At 44.1% G+C, this 17,660-nt stretch overlaps 1 protein-coding gene across 1 annotated transcript in view; it reads right to left on the bottom strand.

Moving 5' to 3' along the window:
• MYOM3 (myomesin 3) overlaps positions 1-17,208 on the bottom strand; it is a 75,505-nt gene extending 58,297 nt beyond the window's left edge. The window contains exons 1-6 of the mRNA XM_027841443.1: positions 17,102-17,208; positions 15,890-15,967; positions 14,213-14,372; positions 11,180-11,337; positions 2,767-2,862; positions 1,219-1,307 (exon numbers count right to left, since the gene is read on the bottom strand). Of these exons, the coding sequence (XP_027697244.1) occupies positions 1,219-1,307; positions 2,767-2,862; positions 11,180-11,337; positions 14,213-14,372; positions 15,890-15,967; positions 17,102-17,208 (688 nt within the window). The remainder of the gene's footprint in view (positions 1-1,218; positions 1,308-2,766; positions 2,863-11,179; positions 11,338-14,212; positions 14,373-15,889; positions 15,968-17,101) is intronic.
• Positions 17,209-17,660: the final 452 nt, after the last annotated feature.

Here is a 17,660-nt window from a genome sequence, read left to right as displayed (position 1 = left end):
GTCAGAGACAGAAGGGTCCTTAGAACATAGAACGCCAGAGCTGAGAGTGAACAGAACATAGAAAGTGAAATCCAGGAGGAACATTAGAACATAGAATGTTACAGCTGGAAGAATGTTAGCGGGGATCACCTAATCCACGTTCCTCATTTTATAGATGGAGAAGCTGAGGTCCAGAGAGGTCAGCTAGCTGCCCAAGGGCACACAGTAAGTTAGTATGAACTCACACCTTCTGAAATCTACTAAGTTCAAGTTTTTTTAAACAACTAGTCTAGGGTCCCTTCCTTCCTTCCTTCCTTCTTTCTTTCCTTCCTTCTTTTGCAGGCAATTGGAATTAAATAACTTGTCCAGGGTCATACAGCTAGTAAGTGTCTGAGGCCAGATTTGAACTCAGATTCTCCTGACTCCAGGGCCAGTGGTCTATCCACTAGGCCACCTAGCTGCCCTATCACCATCTTTCTCTAGCCTTGAAGTGAATCTATAGGGACTGGTGAACCTACTTCTCTTATGGACTTTGCCAGGGACTGTCATGTATTCATAAAGTAGGGAGGGTCCCATTCCCTTGCCACCAAATCTGTTCTGCAGGAGGGAACTCAGCATGGTGTAGAGGAAGGCACACAGATTTCTAATCTGAGGACTATAACTCAGATCGTGACTCTGCTGCTTATTACCAGTGTGACCTTGGGAAAGTTCCTTTACTCCTCTGGGTGTCAGTTTTCTCATCTATAAAATGAAGGGGCTAGACTTGATCTCTAAGGCTCTTTCTAGTCTTAAATTCTGTGATCTTATGACTGTTGGTAGATGCTGTGGTGGATAGAGCACCTGGCCTGGAGTCAGGAAGATTTGAATTTAAATCCAGCCTTAGACACTTACTAGCTGTGTGACTCTGGGCAAATCACTTAACCCCTATTTGCCTCAGTTCCTCATCTGTAAAATGGGGGGCACATTGGAGAAGAAAACAGCAAACCATTTCAATATCTTTGCCAAGAAAACCCCAAATGGTGTCATGAAGAGTAGGGCATGACTGAGCAATAACAGAAACATATTCTGTAGTCCCCAGAGAAGTTTTGTGCCCATCTAGACCACCCATTCCTGTGCATGCATTATAAAGAAAGTCCTTTCTCATATCTGACCACAGGTCCATTTCCACATCTGGTTATTGACAGACAGGCACTGTAAGGTTCTCAGCTAGCATTTGGCCATTGTGGGGGAAAGACTTACTCTGTACAAGGACTTTTGCAAAAGAGGAGGCTTGGCCATAGGCATTCTTCACCATTACTGTGTAGGTGGCTGAATCCTCCACTGTACATCTAGAAAGGAGGAAAAACTGAGGGGGATGGTAATAGGTGCATGGGATCTCAGTTGCTGCCCTTTGGGTCTCCAGGGAAAATGGAACCTGGACTGTAAAGCCTAATTTCATTTCTAAAATGGATTCACCAATGTAAATTCACCACCGTCATCTCTCACCCTGGGCCTGGACTTTGGATGAATTAGAATATCATAGATTCTTTGATCTGCAGCAAGCCTTCGAGATCCTCTTGACTCATCTCCTCATTTTACAAACAAGTAAACTTAGGCCAAGAGGCATATTATGAATTGCCGATGGTCACTCAAGAAGAACAAGGCTTGGAATCCAGCCCCCTATGACATCCTACCCTAAATACCCCCTCCTTGAATTCCACCAATCTGCATGTCTTGCTTCTTCCACAGGATGATCAAGATTGCTTCTTCTTCTTCTTTTTAGGCAATTGGGGTTAAGTGACTTGCCCAAGGTCACACAGCTAGTAAGTCACAGACCTAGTTTGGTCTGAGGCTGTATTTGAACTCAGGTCCTCCTGACTTCAGGGTTGGTGCTCTATCCACTGCACCACCTAGCTGCCCCAAGACTGCTTCTTGAGAAAGCCTTCCCTGATCAATCCCACTAGGCTCTGAACATTCTTCTAGATTGGAGGCTAGATCTCCTCATTCTTTGTATTTGGCAGAGCTTTAACTAACATTTTCTTATGCTAGTCAAGTGTCATGGGGGGAGGAAAAGGTAAGATGCACCAAAAGATGAAGTGGACAGGAACCCACCTGGGGTGCTTTTTCTTGGGGAGGAAGCTTGTTCCAGAACATCATGGGGTCAATGCTGAGGAAACCATTATTTGGGGGCTGGGCTAGAGAGGAACTCACATAGGAGTGTAGCTACTAGGGGAAAAGGAATATATTCCCAGAAGATCATGAAGTTTCTATAATTTCTGTGGTTGAAGGTCTGCAAGAGCTATTATTGACCTTTAAATTTCAGAATCCGGGGACAAAATTGCAATTTCCCCATCCTAGTTGCAACTTTGTTCTTTGTCACCTTGTTACCTGTCAGTAATACCTCTCACTTGAAAAAATTGTTTCCATAGAAACAACATTACAGTTATTCCTCTGGAACACTAGATCATTGGCAAAAAAACCTTCAGGTACAATATACTCGACCTGATGGTTTAGATGCGATAATTTAGATATAATGTATTTGTGGCATTAAACGAGACAACTCTACATGGGGTAAACATGCGGAGATCTCCGGATGTGTGTTCGTTCCCCATTTCTCAGTGTAGAATTGCCTTGCAGGCAGGAGCCCTATTTTTGCTTCCTTCACTCAGCCTGGGACCCCCTGATCTGGATGGATTTTCTAAGAGCAGGCTAAGAAGAGGCTTTGAAAGAAAGGTCTTGGTTTTCCTTTAAGTCCCAAGTCCCAGAGAATTGGTGAGAAAAGAGAGACAGGCAGAAAAGATGTATCACCTCCTGATCTCCAAGGTGAGCAATCCAAAATGATTCTTCATGATGTACTTCCCAGCAGGAAAGAGGTGAGGCTCAATCCTAACATCATTTTTGTACCTGTGGAAACAAGACGTTTGACAGTGAGGGTGGAAGAGGTAGAAGGAGACATTTGGAGAGGTCCCAGTGGAGCATAATGGAAAGAGTAACAGTTGCAGATTTGGAGTCAAAAGACCTCTGCCGGATGCCCAGTACTGACATTTACTGCTTGTATGACCTCGGACTATTCACTTAACTATGCTAAGCCTCAGTTTTCTCATCTGTAAAATGGGAATAATAATACTAGCATTTCTTGATTCTGGGGCTGTCATGAGGAAAGTACATTGTAAACCTTAATGCCTTTAGAAATGTGTGTTGTTATTTCTAAGGAGAGGAGAATTGGTCCTTCCCCAAAATGGTCATGCCTTCCTAACCCACTGGGAAGAAAGCCAATGTATTGAGCTGCTTATCAGAACTGGAACTAGAGTGGTGACCAGAGGGCATTATTTCAGGTGGTAAAATTTAGAGGGTGTCACTTTTTTTTACTAGCAGGTGGCTAAGAACAATTTAGCTCCAGGCACCAGATACATAAATATCCAGACCACCAAAGTCTGATTGTTCCCTGTCTCTCAAAACAACTTGTGGGTTTAGCTTCCTCCTGCTTCACTCTTCTCCTACTGTTCTCAACCCCCTTCAAATTCTAGCAGTTCTTTTTTTGTGGTGGGAAAAAACTGGAAACTAAGAGAATGTCCATCAATTGAAGAATGGCTGGATAAGTGAATGGTGGTTTATAATGGAACGGAATACTATTGTGCTGGAGTGGCAGCTAGGTGGTGCCATAGTGCACAAAGCTCTGTGCCTAAAGTTGGGAAGATCTGAGTTTAAATACAGTTTCCTGACAAGAGCTGTGTGACCCTGGGCAAGTCACTTCACCCTGTTTGCCTCAGTTTCCTTATCTGTAAAGTGAGCTGGAGAAGAAAATGGCAAATCACTCTAGTATCTTTGCCAAGAAAATCCAAAATGGGGTCACAAAGAATCAGACACGACTGAAATGACTAAACAAAAAAAAATGTGCTGGAAGAAATGGGGAATAGATCATTGCAAAGAGAGGTGCGAAGACTTATGTGAACTGAGAATAATTTATTCTAAAACATCAATATTATAAAAATGATTGGTTTTGAGGACTTTTATAAACTGATAAAGAATGAAATGAGCAGAACCAGGAGACACAAGGATTAAGACCATAAGAATGAACACCTTTGAAAGCCATGAGAACTCTGGCCAGTACAAGATCAAGGATCCCCAGGACAGATCATGAAATGTTCTATCTGTTGTAAAGAGAAGATAGATTTAGGGTGCAGAATGAGGCCCATATTCTTGTATATAGCTATTGAGGGAGTTTATTTTGCTTGATGGTTCAAATTTCTTACAAGGAAATTTTCTTTTCTTTGCTTTTTAAAAAATGAGGGAGGGGCAGCTAAGTGGTGCAGTGGATAGAGCACCGGCCCTGAAGTCAGGAGTACCTGAGTTCAAATCCGGCCTTAGACCAAACACTTGACACTTACTAGCTGTGTGACCCTGGGCAAGTCACTTAACCCCAACTGCCTAAAAAAAAATTAGGGGGATAGGAAAGACAGAAAATAGACTTGTGTTAATTTTTTAAAATTAGAGATATGTAGAGATATGTAAATCATTTGATAGCACTATATGATTAGTTTTTAGGGTTAACTATTTTACTTTGTTATGAGACCTCTCTAGAAGTGGGAATAAACCATAAATGTTAGCAATACTTAAAAAAGAGCATTTTTTACATTCCTTAATTCAAGTACCACATTTCAAAAATACATTTCTGTTTACTTGGAGATCCCATAACAAGGCCTCACTAATTTTCAGTTACAACTGAGATTCTTGCCTAAATTGTGGGTAACCTCCCTACAGAGCCTGTTCCAAAGTTTACATTCAATTTCTTGGTTTCTTTTATAAGGGAACTGGAAAGGCATCTAAAGTGTGGAGAAACCACATTCCTGACAAAAAGTTCTCTGGCTCTGTGCATAGCAAGCTCCTGGGAAGGCATGCTTTACTTCTTTGGTACAAACAACTTTTTTTTCCCCAGCCATCCAAATCCCAACTTCCTAGGTGAGCCAAGGGCAAGATTTTCAAAACAGCTTCATTGTTAACCATCTGTCCAAGACACCTCAAGAAGAGGGGAATTAATAGAACAAGGGATGGGAGGGGGGAAGGGAGGGAAGGTGTCAAAGGAGGGAGGAGTACATGAGGCATAAACTGAGATTTGATCTCTGGCTCGGGGCCCCATGCCATTCCTAGACCATCTGCCCTCTCTCCTCAGCTACTGCCTCCTACCCAACACCTCTCTCTAGAACTACCAAACCGCTGTGTCTGACACATGTTCTTGTGGCACCCCTGGGTCAAAGGATACAAATCCTTCCCCTTTCTCACGCCTCTGCTCTCCTTGTGAGCTGTGGGTGGGCAGGGTTAGAGGAGAAATTAAGCATGATCAGTTGTGTTGCGTGAGGCACCAGCCTGACTCCCTGGGTCACGCGCAGATCCTTCCTTCTGGGTGACTATACCCAGTAAAGAGCTAGTCTGAATAATGCAGTGAAATGAGCCCTGGTGCATCAGTCAGAGAAGGGATTCTCAACTTTTCGTGTGTCTTTCATTGTCTGGTGAAACACTCTGCTATGGTTTGTTGCCAACATTCCTCATTGAAGGATGTGCTAAATTTCAGTAAGAGGTGAATAGAAATAGAGATGTCATTTTTTTGTCCCATTCGAGTTCACAGATCTCCTGACCCCGCACTTCTGTGACCTCAGGCAAACTGCTGAACCTCCCTGAGCCTCAGTTTCTTCATCTGTAAAATGAGTGGATTAGATTAGATGGCTTCTGAGTTCCCTTCAAACTCTAGACCTATGACTATGACATTCTGTGTGGCTCCTACCTCACAGGAGTGTCGTGAGGCTAAAATGAGGTAATAGGTAGTTGCTTAGAAGACCTTAAAGGATTTTCTAAATTATTTTCTCTCTTTCCTATCCCCCTATTGTTTTTTTTTTCAGGCAATTGGGGTTAGGTGACTTGCCCAGGGTCACACAGCTGGTAAGTGTCAAGTGTTTGGTCTGAGGCCACATTTGAACTCAGGTCATCCTGACTTCAGGGCCGGTACTCTATCCACTGTGCCACCTAGCTGCCCCCTATCCCCCCTATTCTTTCCCATCCGATGGCTACTATCCTAGTACAGACCTTCTCTATCAGCTCCAGGGAGTCTTGAGAAGTAACACGGTGACATAAATAGCGTTGGACTGACATGACCTTGTTTCTAATCCCACCTTTGATACTGGCTGCATGAGATGATACATGGAAAGCATTTTGCAAATATAAGGTACTGTGTAAATGGATGATGATGATGATGATGATGACTGCAGTAGACTCCCAATGAGTCTTCGCATTTCTACTCTCTCTCCCGCCAGTCCATTCTTCATATCACAGCTAGTATAATTTTTGTTAAGCACAAATTGTGTCATGTCACTCCTCTGCTCAAAAGTCTTCAACAGCTCCCCACTAGCTACTAAGCAAACTTCAGACTCCTTTGCTTAGCGATTGAGGCTTCCCGTGGCTTGGGGCCACACTCGTTTTTCCAGTTCTTCTCCCACTCCTTTCTTTCATTCATTCTGTACTCCTGTCAAACAGGTATGTTCTCTGACCCTAAAACTTGCTACTGGCTCTCCATGCATCCTCTTACCAGGTTTCTTATGCCCTCTGGGCCTCTTCACCTGCTGAATCCCCAACCTTCATTGAAAAGTGTTTTCTGATACCCATTAATACTGGTGCCTTCTTTCTATCGATTATTTTCATTTTATCCTATCTAGAGTTTGTTTGGACATAACTGTTTGCATGTTGTCTCCCCAATTAGACTGTGAGCTCCTTGAGAGAGGGGACTGACCTCCCCCCCCCGCCCCTTTCTTTGTGTTGCCATTGCTTAGCACAGTGCCTGGTACATAGCTGTTGTTGTTCAGTAGATTTTTAGTCATGTCTGATTCTTTGTGACCCCATTTGGGGTTTTCTTGGCAAAGATCCTGGCATGGTTTGCCATTTCCTTCTCCAGCTCATTTTTATAGATGAAGAAACTGAGGCAAACAAGGTTAAGTGACTTGCCCAGGGTCACACAGCTAGTAAGTGTCTGAGGCTGGATTTGAACTCAGGAAGATGAGTCATCCTAACTCTAGGACTGTTGCTCTATTCATTGCACCATTTAGCTGCTAGTACATAGTAGAGACTTATTAAATGCAGATTGACTGACTGATTTATATGCCACCACCTCCAGGAATCCTTCCCTGCTGTCCCCAGGTCAATAACAAAGTAATCCTTAAACTTTCTATGGCATTTTGTTTGTATCTCTCTAATGAATTGTTAGAGGAGCAGTATGGTTTAATGGTGGAGAGCCTTATCTCCTCACTAGACTGTAAGCTCCATAAAGGCAGGAATTGTGCTTTATCTTTTCTTTTTTTTTCTCTCACAGCGCTTGTGCACCTGGTAAGTGCCTTATAAATGCTGGTTAAATGAATGAACAAATAAATGATCTATCAGGGTTGCTACACCTAGTTTACAGACAAAGAAACTGAAGCCAAGAGAGAGGAAGTGTCTTATAGTCATAGAACCCAGAGTTGTAAATGAACTTAGAAATTATTTTGTCCACTTATTTTACAGATAAGGGGGAAAGTGGCTTATCTATAGACATCTCTGTCTCAGCAATGGCTGAGCTGGGAGTAGCCCCTAGGTCTCCCGGCACCATTACCTTAAGCTGTCTCTGCATGGCTCCCTAGAAAGTTGGGGGCAACCACCAGGATGGGAAGCGCTCTCTCCTATCTCCCTGCCTGGGAACCTACTGAAGCTTCCATTAAGCTCTTTCAGGGCTAGTTTCCTTCCCATAGTGCCCAAAGATGGAAAAGTGATCTTCTATGCCCAGACCTGGCAAAGACGTCTCCGGGGCTCCTGAGTCACTCCCATTTGGCTGTGGGCATAATCTTGGTCCAGAGCCAGGAATCTTTCTGCATGTGTTATGGCAACTGAGTCATCAGAAACAGCCCCTCTCATAATAAGCTTTCAGGAGACGCCCTTGGCTTATGGCCACAGAGCTGGGAGGGAGCCAGGTTTAGCTTCTGGGATGTAGGCAGCTGAGCCATGGGTGCCGCCACTCTTTACTCCCACCCGTGAGAGCATCAGCCCAAGTGTGGGGAAGAACAAGGCCAAGAGGGACCAATATCCCAAAAAATAATTAGAGCTATCCTGAGATAGAATGGACTGACTTGGGAGCTGTTGGGTTCCCCTTCCCCAGCCTTCAAGCCACCTGAGTGCTATACGAGGGGTTGCTTTTCAGCATGGATTGGTCTGTTCTTCTACCTCTGTGATTCATCCTCATGATGGCCCTGTGAGATGGGCAGGACACAAGACAATGTGGTACCCTGGACAGGGGCTAAGAGTTAACACACTAGACAGGAGTTATGACAAGAGACAAGAGACTATAAAAAGACTTAAAACTGGAAGAGATCTGGGAGGCCAAGGAGTCCAATCCCTCCATTTTACAAATGAGGAAACAGAGGTACAGAGAAGATAAGTGACTTACCCACAGTCATACAGCTAGCAGGTGTCTGAAGTTGGCTTTGAACCTGAGTCCTCCTGACTCCAAGACCAGCGGTTTTCAAAGTGTGACCCAAAGACCCTTATGTGTCCCTGAGACACTTTCAAGGGGTCTCAAAACTATTTTCCTAAAAATACTAAGACATTGTTTGCTTATTAAAATACTTGTCCCCTTTCCCAACTACCTTATCTGTGTGAGGCTGGATTTTCTTTATATACTTCATCCAAAATAACATTGCAACAGATTGAATGGAGAAGCAGATATGGGAATCCACTTGTCTTCTATAAAGTCAAATATTGAAGAGATTTGCAAAAAAAAAAATGTAAAACAATGCTTCTCTTCTCACGAATTTTTTTGTTTTGGAAAATAAAGCTATTTTTCATTAAAAAAATGTTGCATATGTTAATGTAATGGAATTGTTATTTTTAATTAATTAATAAATATTTTAAAATATTCTGTTTTAATTCCTTATAAGGGAAATATCAATAAATATAACCCATCTAAACAAAAGCTCTTTGGGGCCCTCAATCATTTTTAATAATGTAAAAGTGGTCCTGGGGCAACTAGGTGACATAGTGGATAAATGCTGGGCCTGGAGTCAGAAGATATCAGTTTAAATTCAGTCTCTGACACTAGCTGTATGACCCCGGGCAAGTCATTTAATTTTGTTTGCCTCAGTTTCCTCATCTGTAAAACGAGTTGGAGAAGGAAATGGCAAATCACTCCAGTATCTTTGCCAAGAAAACCCCAATGGGGTCAGGAGGAGTCAGACATGACTAAAAAACAACTGCACAAAAGGTGTCCTGAGACCAGAAAGTTTGAGAACCAGTACTCTACCCTGATGGTATCTCTTTGAAACAAGAGAACTGGGTTTTGAGGGCCAGGTCTGCCACTAATTAGCTGTGCAGCTTTCATCAGGACACATGACCTCTCATACTTCTTATAGGCTGTAAATTCCTTAAGGGTGAAGAATGTTCCTCTTTTGTATTCATAGCTCCAGTGCCTTGCACAAAATCCTAGCTTAAGAAATATTGATGAATAAGTGAATGAATTAATGAATGATTAAATGAATGTTTATTGAACTGAAAATGGGGCTAATGATATTTTATCCTACTGGACAAGGAAATAGGATAATAGATGTAACAGGGCTTTGTAAACTAGTAAACTGCTCTGTGAGTAGGAGCTATTGTTATTATTATCTTTTTTTAACCTGGGAGGAAACTGAGGCTCAGATGGGTAAAATGACTTACCCAGGATTCCATAGTATGTTAATGATGGAGCCAAGAGGAGAATCCTCTTTATGTATCTTTCCCTTTTCATAGTTTCTTGCCTCTTGTCTAGTGTGTTAACTCTCAGCCCCACTCCACCCACCATCAGAACCCATCAATTTATTCTCAATGGCCAACCCTTCTGGGTCACAGGACTATAGATTTGGAGGTGAATAAGGAAACTGAAGCCCAGGGAAGGAAAGTAATTTGTTGAAATTCCCATGGTAGAGGGAGGAACAGAGGTGGGGGGATTTGAACCCAGGTCCCTGCCTTCGAATTCAGTGCTTCTTCACTGTCTCCTCCAAATTGCTCTCTTCTCAGCCTTCCCCATCCCTAAAGGGGATGTTCAGCTCTGAACAGCTGTGTGAGGGGCCCTCCAGAATAACATTTTTATGACCCTCTGCCCCACACAGAGCTGGCAGGGAGAAAGCTAAGAATATCTTTACGGACAGACGCCTGGAGCCAGTTTTGTACCCAGCAGCTGCCCAAGGATTTTCTCTATTTCTGGTCCTGGAGCAGTTGGTTAAGCAGGATCTATGGTTATGATACTGAGGTCCACTGGGTCATAAATTTAGAGTTAGAAGGGACCTTAGAGTCCTAATTAGACCCAATCTAACCCTCTCATTTACAGATGAAGAAACTGAGGCTCAGAGAGGTGAAGAGATTTGCCCAGGGTCACACAGCCAGTAAGTATCTGAGGCCAGTTTCAAACTCAGGTCTTCCTGACTCCAAGTTCTGTCCCCTACTGATTCCTGACTCCAACTTTAGCCTTCTATCCATTGCATTACATTGCTAATTCCATCTCAACCTGAGTTCTTCTAGAACAGGGATTTTTAACCTGGGGCCCAGAGACCCCTGAGAGGTCTGAAGGTGGTTTCCAGAGGGTCTGTGAATTTGAGTGGGAAAAACCTCCATCTTTATTTTCAGTAAACTCTAACTGAAATTTAGCATTTCCTTCAAAGATTTAAAGGCATTCTTCTGAGATGGGGGCCAAAGGCTTCACGAGACTTCCAAAGAGATCCAGTGCAAAAAATAGTTAAGAAGCTTTGATCTAAGGCAGTGATGGCCCCTGAGCTATTCATAAGAGCATAATATAAGATTTAGAGCCAGAAGGGTCCACCTCTTGCCCAACATTCTCATTTTGCAAAGGAAGAAGCTGAAGGTGGGAAAGGTGAAGTGAACTTGTTAAAATTCACAAGGGGTAGTAATAAGCAAAGTCACAATTAGAACCTGTGTCCTCTCATTCCATATTGCATACTCTTCCAACCATATGAGAAGCCGGGCTCTCAGGAGCATCAGGGAAACTTCAGACCAGGGACTCTTTTGCTTTCCTGCTTCACCTAGAGTGGAGGCTCAGAGAGAATGAACATCTGACCTAAGGTTGCTTAGCACAGGATTAGAACTCCTTCCATGGACAAATGAGCTCTCTGCATCAGTCCTCCTCCAGCTCCAACACACACACACATTCACTTTCACTTACCAGACAACTTGAGGTGGAGGGGAGCCACACACAGTGCAGGTCAACAGGACAGATTCATTTTCCCAGACGGTGTGGGAGCGGAGAGGGATCCAGAAGTAAGGACCCCGACTGGAACATAGCTCCTTCAACTCTTTGGCCTCACGGATCTTCTCCTCTGTCTAGAGATGTGGGTGGGAAAGAAAGCCTGTGACTCCTGCAGACCATGGTCAGCACTCCTATATACAGCCATGTCTCAGCATAGTGTCTGGCACATAGTAGGCACTTTACAAATGTTTATTGATTGATTGATTGTCTCCAGGGTCCCCCACCACCAATCTTTTCTCTACTATCTCCTCTTCCTCCCTTCATCTGCACACTTCCTCCTGCCTCCCTCATCATTCCCATGCTTTCTCCTTTCACTCCATCTTTTTTTTAAATTAATATTTTATTTCCCCCAATTACATGTAAAAACAAATTTTAACTTTCTTTTAAAAAATATTTGAGTTCTAAATTCTCTCCTTTCCTCTCTCCCCTCTCCCTCCTTAAAATGGTAAGCAATTTGATATAGGTTTTACATGTGCAGTCATGCAAAACATATTTCCATGGTAGTCATGTTGTGAAAGAAAACACAGACAAAAAAAAAAAAACCAAGAAAAAGAAAGTAAAGAAAAAGTATGCTTTGATCTGCATGCAGACCTCATCAGTTCTTTCTCTGGAAGTGGATAGCATTTTTTCATTACAAGTCCTTCAGAATTTTCTTGAATCATCATATTTCTGAGAATAGCTAAGTCATTCATAATTGATCATCACATGATGTTGCTGTTACTGTGTATAGTATTCTTCTGGTTCTGCTCACTTCACTTCGCATCAATTCATGTGAATCTTTCCTATTCTATCTTTCTTAAAAAGAATGGAAGTGTCTTTTGGTGGAAAGAATATTGGACTGGGAAGCCTCTCCCAACTCTTGCATGCTCTATTCTGAGGTCCCTTCTAACATTTATGGTCTATGTTCTAAGGTATCTCTCGGCTCTCACATTCTATGTTCTAAAGACCCCTTCTAGCTCTCCCATTACTTGTTCTAAGGTCCCTCTCAGGTGTCATACTCTGTTTCCATCTCCTTTTCTCAACTTAAATACCACTGGCATGAACCTCTGAATGAACTGCTTAGAGACAACCTCTTCCCAGATTCCCCACTGCCTACATACAGGCTCATGAACTCCAAAGAGATGGAGGGACCCTGAGAGGCAATCTAATTCAACTGTCTAAATTTACAGATGAGAAAACAGAGCCTGAGAAATGTGAAGTAATTCACCCAATGCTATATAGTGAGTTAATAGGAAAGCTATTAACTAAAGGCAAGTTGCCTGGTGGAGCCAGAAACAGGCTAGACTATTTTTTGAAGGAATATAGAATTACACCACAAAAACTACAAAAATATTTCTAGTGTTAGATCCCAAGGAAATGTTTATACTCAGAGAGATTAGTGATAGGAAGAAAGACCCATCCCTATAAAAGTATTCTGAACTGTATTATTTGTAATTACAAAAATACCAAACCCTAGGAACAAACTGTGTGCTCAACAATTGGTGAGTGGCTGAATAAAGGGTGTATGTGAATGTAATGGAATTTCAAGGAAGGACAGATATAGAAACTATAGGGCAACATGGAGAAGACATGAAATGGGGTAGAATGAAACTAGCGGAATTGAACATTGTGCAGTGGAAAGAGGGTTTTGAAGGACTGTTCAGTCAGAGGACATGGTTACCAACCCAGGCTCTATCATTTCCACTTGTGTGACCTTGGGAAAGTCCCTTAAACTCTCTATGCCTCAGTTTCCTTATCTGCCAAATGAGAGTATTGGACTAGATGAATTTGGAGCTCCCTTCCAGTTTTAAATCTCTGCTCATTGATTCTGGCTGTTGGGATCTCTAGCTTTCTCCAATACTCAGCTCTGGTGCAACCACCCGTACAAAATCATTCCTGATCTCCATGCAATGTGGATAGGTCTCTTTCTGTCTTGAAATTATTTTCTATTCTCTTGTATGTACTTTGTGTTTATTTCCTTGTGTACATATTATTTCTCTCTACCCTCCTCCCCGAAGTAGAATACAACCCCCTCGAAGATAGGTTCTTTTTTTTTTGTAGCCTCAGTACCTAGTACAGTGCCTTCTATAAAGTAGGTACTTAATAAATGCTTGCTTGCTTAAATGGAATTTCTTGACCATACAAACATTATGTACATGAAATATAGCTATATAATCAAGCAACAAGCATTTATTAAGCACCTACTATATGCCAGATGTGGAGACAGCATGGCAGAGTGGATAGAAGGTTAGCCTGAAAGTCTTGGGTTCAAAACTTGTTGCTGACACATGCTGGCTTTGTGACTTGGGCTCTTACCCTCTCTTTGTTAAGACTTTAAATGGGCAGCTAGATGGTGCAGTGGATAGAGCACTGGCCCTGGATTCAGGAGAATCTGAGTTCAAATCCGGCCTCAGACACTTAACACTTACTAGCTGTGTGACCCTAGGCAAGTCACTTAACCCCATTGCCTAGCCCCCCCCCCCCCAAAAAAAAGACTTTAGGTAGCAGAGCAGGTGCCAGTCTATACTAGCAGAGGGAGGGAGTTTCTCCCTGGAAGCTCCCTATGCTGGGAAAGATTGGATAAAACAGACAGATGTGCAAGTCATTTAGGGGCTGGAGATACAAAGACGAGAAAGAAATAGCTCCTGTCTGCGTGGAGTATACATTCTGTCTGGGGAGATAATATGTACACAGCAAAGTGATCCAAAAATATACATAGTAAATAGAAAGATGACACAGATCTGTAATACGACTCACTGTTAAAGTTAGTACATGAGGTTTCCATTTCTTTGATCAGAAGATAATTAATAGAAAGGTCTCCTCCAAACCCTTTGACAAGCCCTGTTAACTCTCTGAGGGTGATAGTCCAGGCCCAGGCATGAAGGAATTCAGAGTTTTTATGGCCAGCCTTTCAGGACTGAGCGCCACAGAGCCACGGACCATCTTTCCAGCCTGTGTTCTTCTGCTTACCCTCCTCCATAGTGCTTTCCGGTCCACTCTCTCCCGAAGCATGCGGCAGACATTCAGGATGTCAATCTCAGTTTTCTCCCAGTCATTCTGGAAGCCCACCCGCTTCTCACCACGTTTTTCCGCTTCCAGGACAGTGGCCTCACTCCTCAATTTGACTTCCCTGGGAGTAGCAAATATTTCCATCCTAAATATAATGTTGCTATCTGGTCTGCCCGCAGTCCCAAACTGCCCAAAGGTCCATTATCTCTGTGCTTCTGAGGTTGATGGGGGGGAGGAACCCTAATAATCCTATTTGTCAACCTCATTCCTCCCACCTCCAATGCCCTTTCTGCTCCTGTCCACTTAGCTCGTTCCTCCCCATTGGCCAAGTCCCAGCTCATTCCTCGCATCTTCCTTCTTCAAGACTCTCCTGACCACCAGTTTATAAGGATTTTTTTCTCTTTCCCTGAACTTCCTTTACAATGGATAGTCCAGCCTCCTCAGCTGTCCACATGCTCTGCTGCAAAGTAGAGTGGAAAGAGCCCAATATCTGGCATCACAAGAGTGAGGACCAAGTTTTAGCTTTTCCACCTCCTACCTGTGGTACCTTAGGGGAGTCATTACCTCCTCTGGGCCTCAGTTTTCTCACCTTTAAAAAGGAGATGCTGGACTACTTGACATTCTGGGTTCTAAGGGCCCTCCCAGTCCTGAAATTCTGGGTTCTAAGGGCCCTCCCAGGTCTGGCATTCTGTGTCCTAAGGGCCCTCCCACCTCTAACATCCTGTGTTCTAAGAGCCCTCCTTGCCCTGACATTCTGCGTTCTAAGGCTCCTCCCAGCTCTGACATTCTGTGTTCAAAGTCCCCTCAAAGCTCTGACATTCTGTGTCCTAAGTGCCCTCCCAACTCTAACATCCTGTGTTCTAAGGCCCCTCCCTGCCCTGACATCCTGTGTTCTAAGGTCCCTCCCTGCCCTGACATCCTGGGTTCTAAGGCCCCTCTCAGCTCTAGCATTCTGTGTCCTAAGAGCCCTCCCAGCTCTGATAATCTGTGTTCTAAGGGCCCTCCCAGCTCTGGTATTCTGTGTCCTAAGGGCTCTCCCAGCTCTAACATCCTGTGTTCTAAGGTCTCTCCTTGCCCTGACATCCTGTGTTCTAAGACCCTCCCTGCCCTGACATTCTGTGTTCTAAGGGCCCTCCCAGCTCTGACTTCCTGTATCCTAAGGGCTCCTCCAGCTTTGATTCTGTATGTTCTCAGGCCCTTCCTAGCTCTGACATTCTGTGTTCTAGGGGGCCTTTTAGCTCTAAGATTCTAAGCTTGAAGGCCTTTTCAGCTCTGATTCTTTATGTTCTAAGGTCCTTTCTAAAAGTTTATGCTCTAAGGCACCTCTTCAAGCTGACATCATTCTGTCAGATTCTTAGTCCTCATCTCTTTTTCTTTACTATACGAGTACGTTCAGCTGACTGATCAGTAGATCTCAGGATGATCACTGACAATGCTTTGATTTCTCTGTCTATAAAATATGTGTGAATCATTTTATTCCTCTCTCTCCTCTCTCCTCCCCACCATCCCCAGGAATTTCTATGAAACTCTTAGTAATGATCCCTCAGCACTGCCAGGAGCACAGTGCTTTAGTGAGAAAGCAGGTAGACCAAGGCCCTTTCCCGGGCCATGATTCTCTGGAAAGTTCACGCAGCTCACCATGATGTCTCCATAGCAGTCAGGGCCAGGGCAGCTGCCAGAGAATAATCCAGGGAGCTAAACTGTTCCTCTTCCTCACTGGGGAGAGTAAAAAAGAAGCGGATGAATAGAGCTGAGGGTAGGGAGACGGAGGGCTGGTACAAGTGGTGCTGGAGACATTTTCCTGGGAATCCAAATGGACTAGATTATCTCTAAGTCCCTTTCTGGTCTAAATTCTGTTATCCTGCCGCCTCTATCTCCTTCCCACTCCCAAGACAGAGAAAAGGCTGGTTTGCTTCCTGAAATCATCTGTCCTCCCTTCCCTCCCAACCCCAGTGCTTGAGGGAAAGGAGTATCCCAGAGGAGGGACTGTATCTACCTCCACAAGACTGGGGGCTCTCTGAGGGCAGGGGATCTGCCTCCTTCTAGCTCTGTAGCCCTCCATAGCTCCCAGCACACGAGAAGGATGGGGAAGCCCACCGACAAGGCGCAAGTGGAGGAATCATGGGATGGCCCACTCCAGGGAGATGGTGACAGAATGAAGGAGAACTTCCCTGTCACCTCCCAGTCCTTTGTTCTCCCAAAGCCCTGCCAGTCCCACTCAGACCCCCACCACAGGCACAGACCATGACAGAATCAGAAGCAATCTCAGAGGCTGTCTTGGCAAACCTAAGGCCACTGTTGTAGAGAGCCCTCTCTCTAATATGGCTGACAGGTTGGTTAGCTTGGCTTGAAGTGTTTCAAGACCTCCAAGGAGGAGGAACCCAGTGTCTCCCGAGGCAGCCCATCCCCCTTGGGGCAGCCTTCACCACTGGGAAGTCTTTCCATCCCTTTTTAACTTCCATCCGTTACGACAAGTTGTGCCCCCTGGAACCAAGAAGAACAAAGCTAACCAATCCCTCTCCCACACAGCAAATAACGTGAAGACAATTGTATCCTATGCCTTCCTTTCCTTTCCAGGTTATTTGTTCTTTAGCTTAAACAAATGCTCCAAGTTTCTTCATCTCCAGAGGGATCCTTTCATGATGTGGTGGTCGCAGCCCTTTCACCATCTGGTCACTCTCTTCTGGACACTCTCCAGGTTGCCAGTTTCCATCCTAAAATGTGGGACCCAGTACTGACCACAGTAACACCCCGTGTGGTCCCAGTGGGACTCTCAGCCCCCATGTTTCTGGAAATGCAGCCTTCAGTCAACCCAGCTTTGGGGCTGTTGCCCCCACTCACATCCCTCACCTTGTGTGGAAGGTTCTTCTTTGGGTGGAAGAGGACATATGCAGACTCTGCTGCCTCTCCTCCTTCTGCTCCTCCTGGCTTCTGTGTTCTAGCCGATGGATCTCCATGTCCCCTACTCGTACCTGAGGGGAGGGATCAGAGTACTAATAGTGACCATGCTACATGCTTTTCCATTCATCTTCTCACAACACCCTTGCTTTTTAAAAATATCCATTTTTATTGATGTCTTTTGCTATTAGATCATCTTCCATTCTAAACAGATATCTCCTTCTCCCCTTCCTTTACCCACCCCTTAAAATCTAAGCCATGGCAGGCTCAGACAACCTTGCCACAAAGAATAAAAGAGAGGCAGACAGACAGAGAAAGAGACAGAGGTAGACAGAGAGACAGATAGGAGACACAGAGACAGGCAGAGAGACAGAGACAGAGAGAAAGAGAGAGACAGACACGCACACACAGATAGAGACAGAGACAGAGAGAGAGACAGAGAGAAAGAGAAAGGCAGTTCAGTAAAACTCATGAAAGGGACAGCTAGGTGGTGCATTTGGATAGAGCACTG

This window comes from Vombatus ursinus, unplaced genomic scaffold, assembly GCF_900497805.2.
Source record: "Vombatus ursinus unplaced genomic scaffold, bare-nosed wombat genome assembly UNPS02014859.1, whole genome shotgun sequence".
In the NCBI taxonomy this organism is placed as follows: Eukaryota; Metazoa; Chordata; class Mammalia; order Diprotodontia; family Vombatidae; genus Vombatus; species Vombatus ursinus.
Note: the sequence above shows the minus strand (reverse complement) of the source record. Positions and strands in the feature narration are given on the sequence as shown.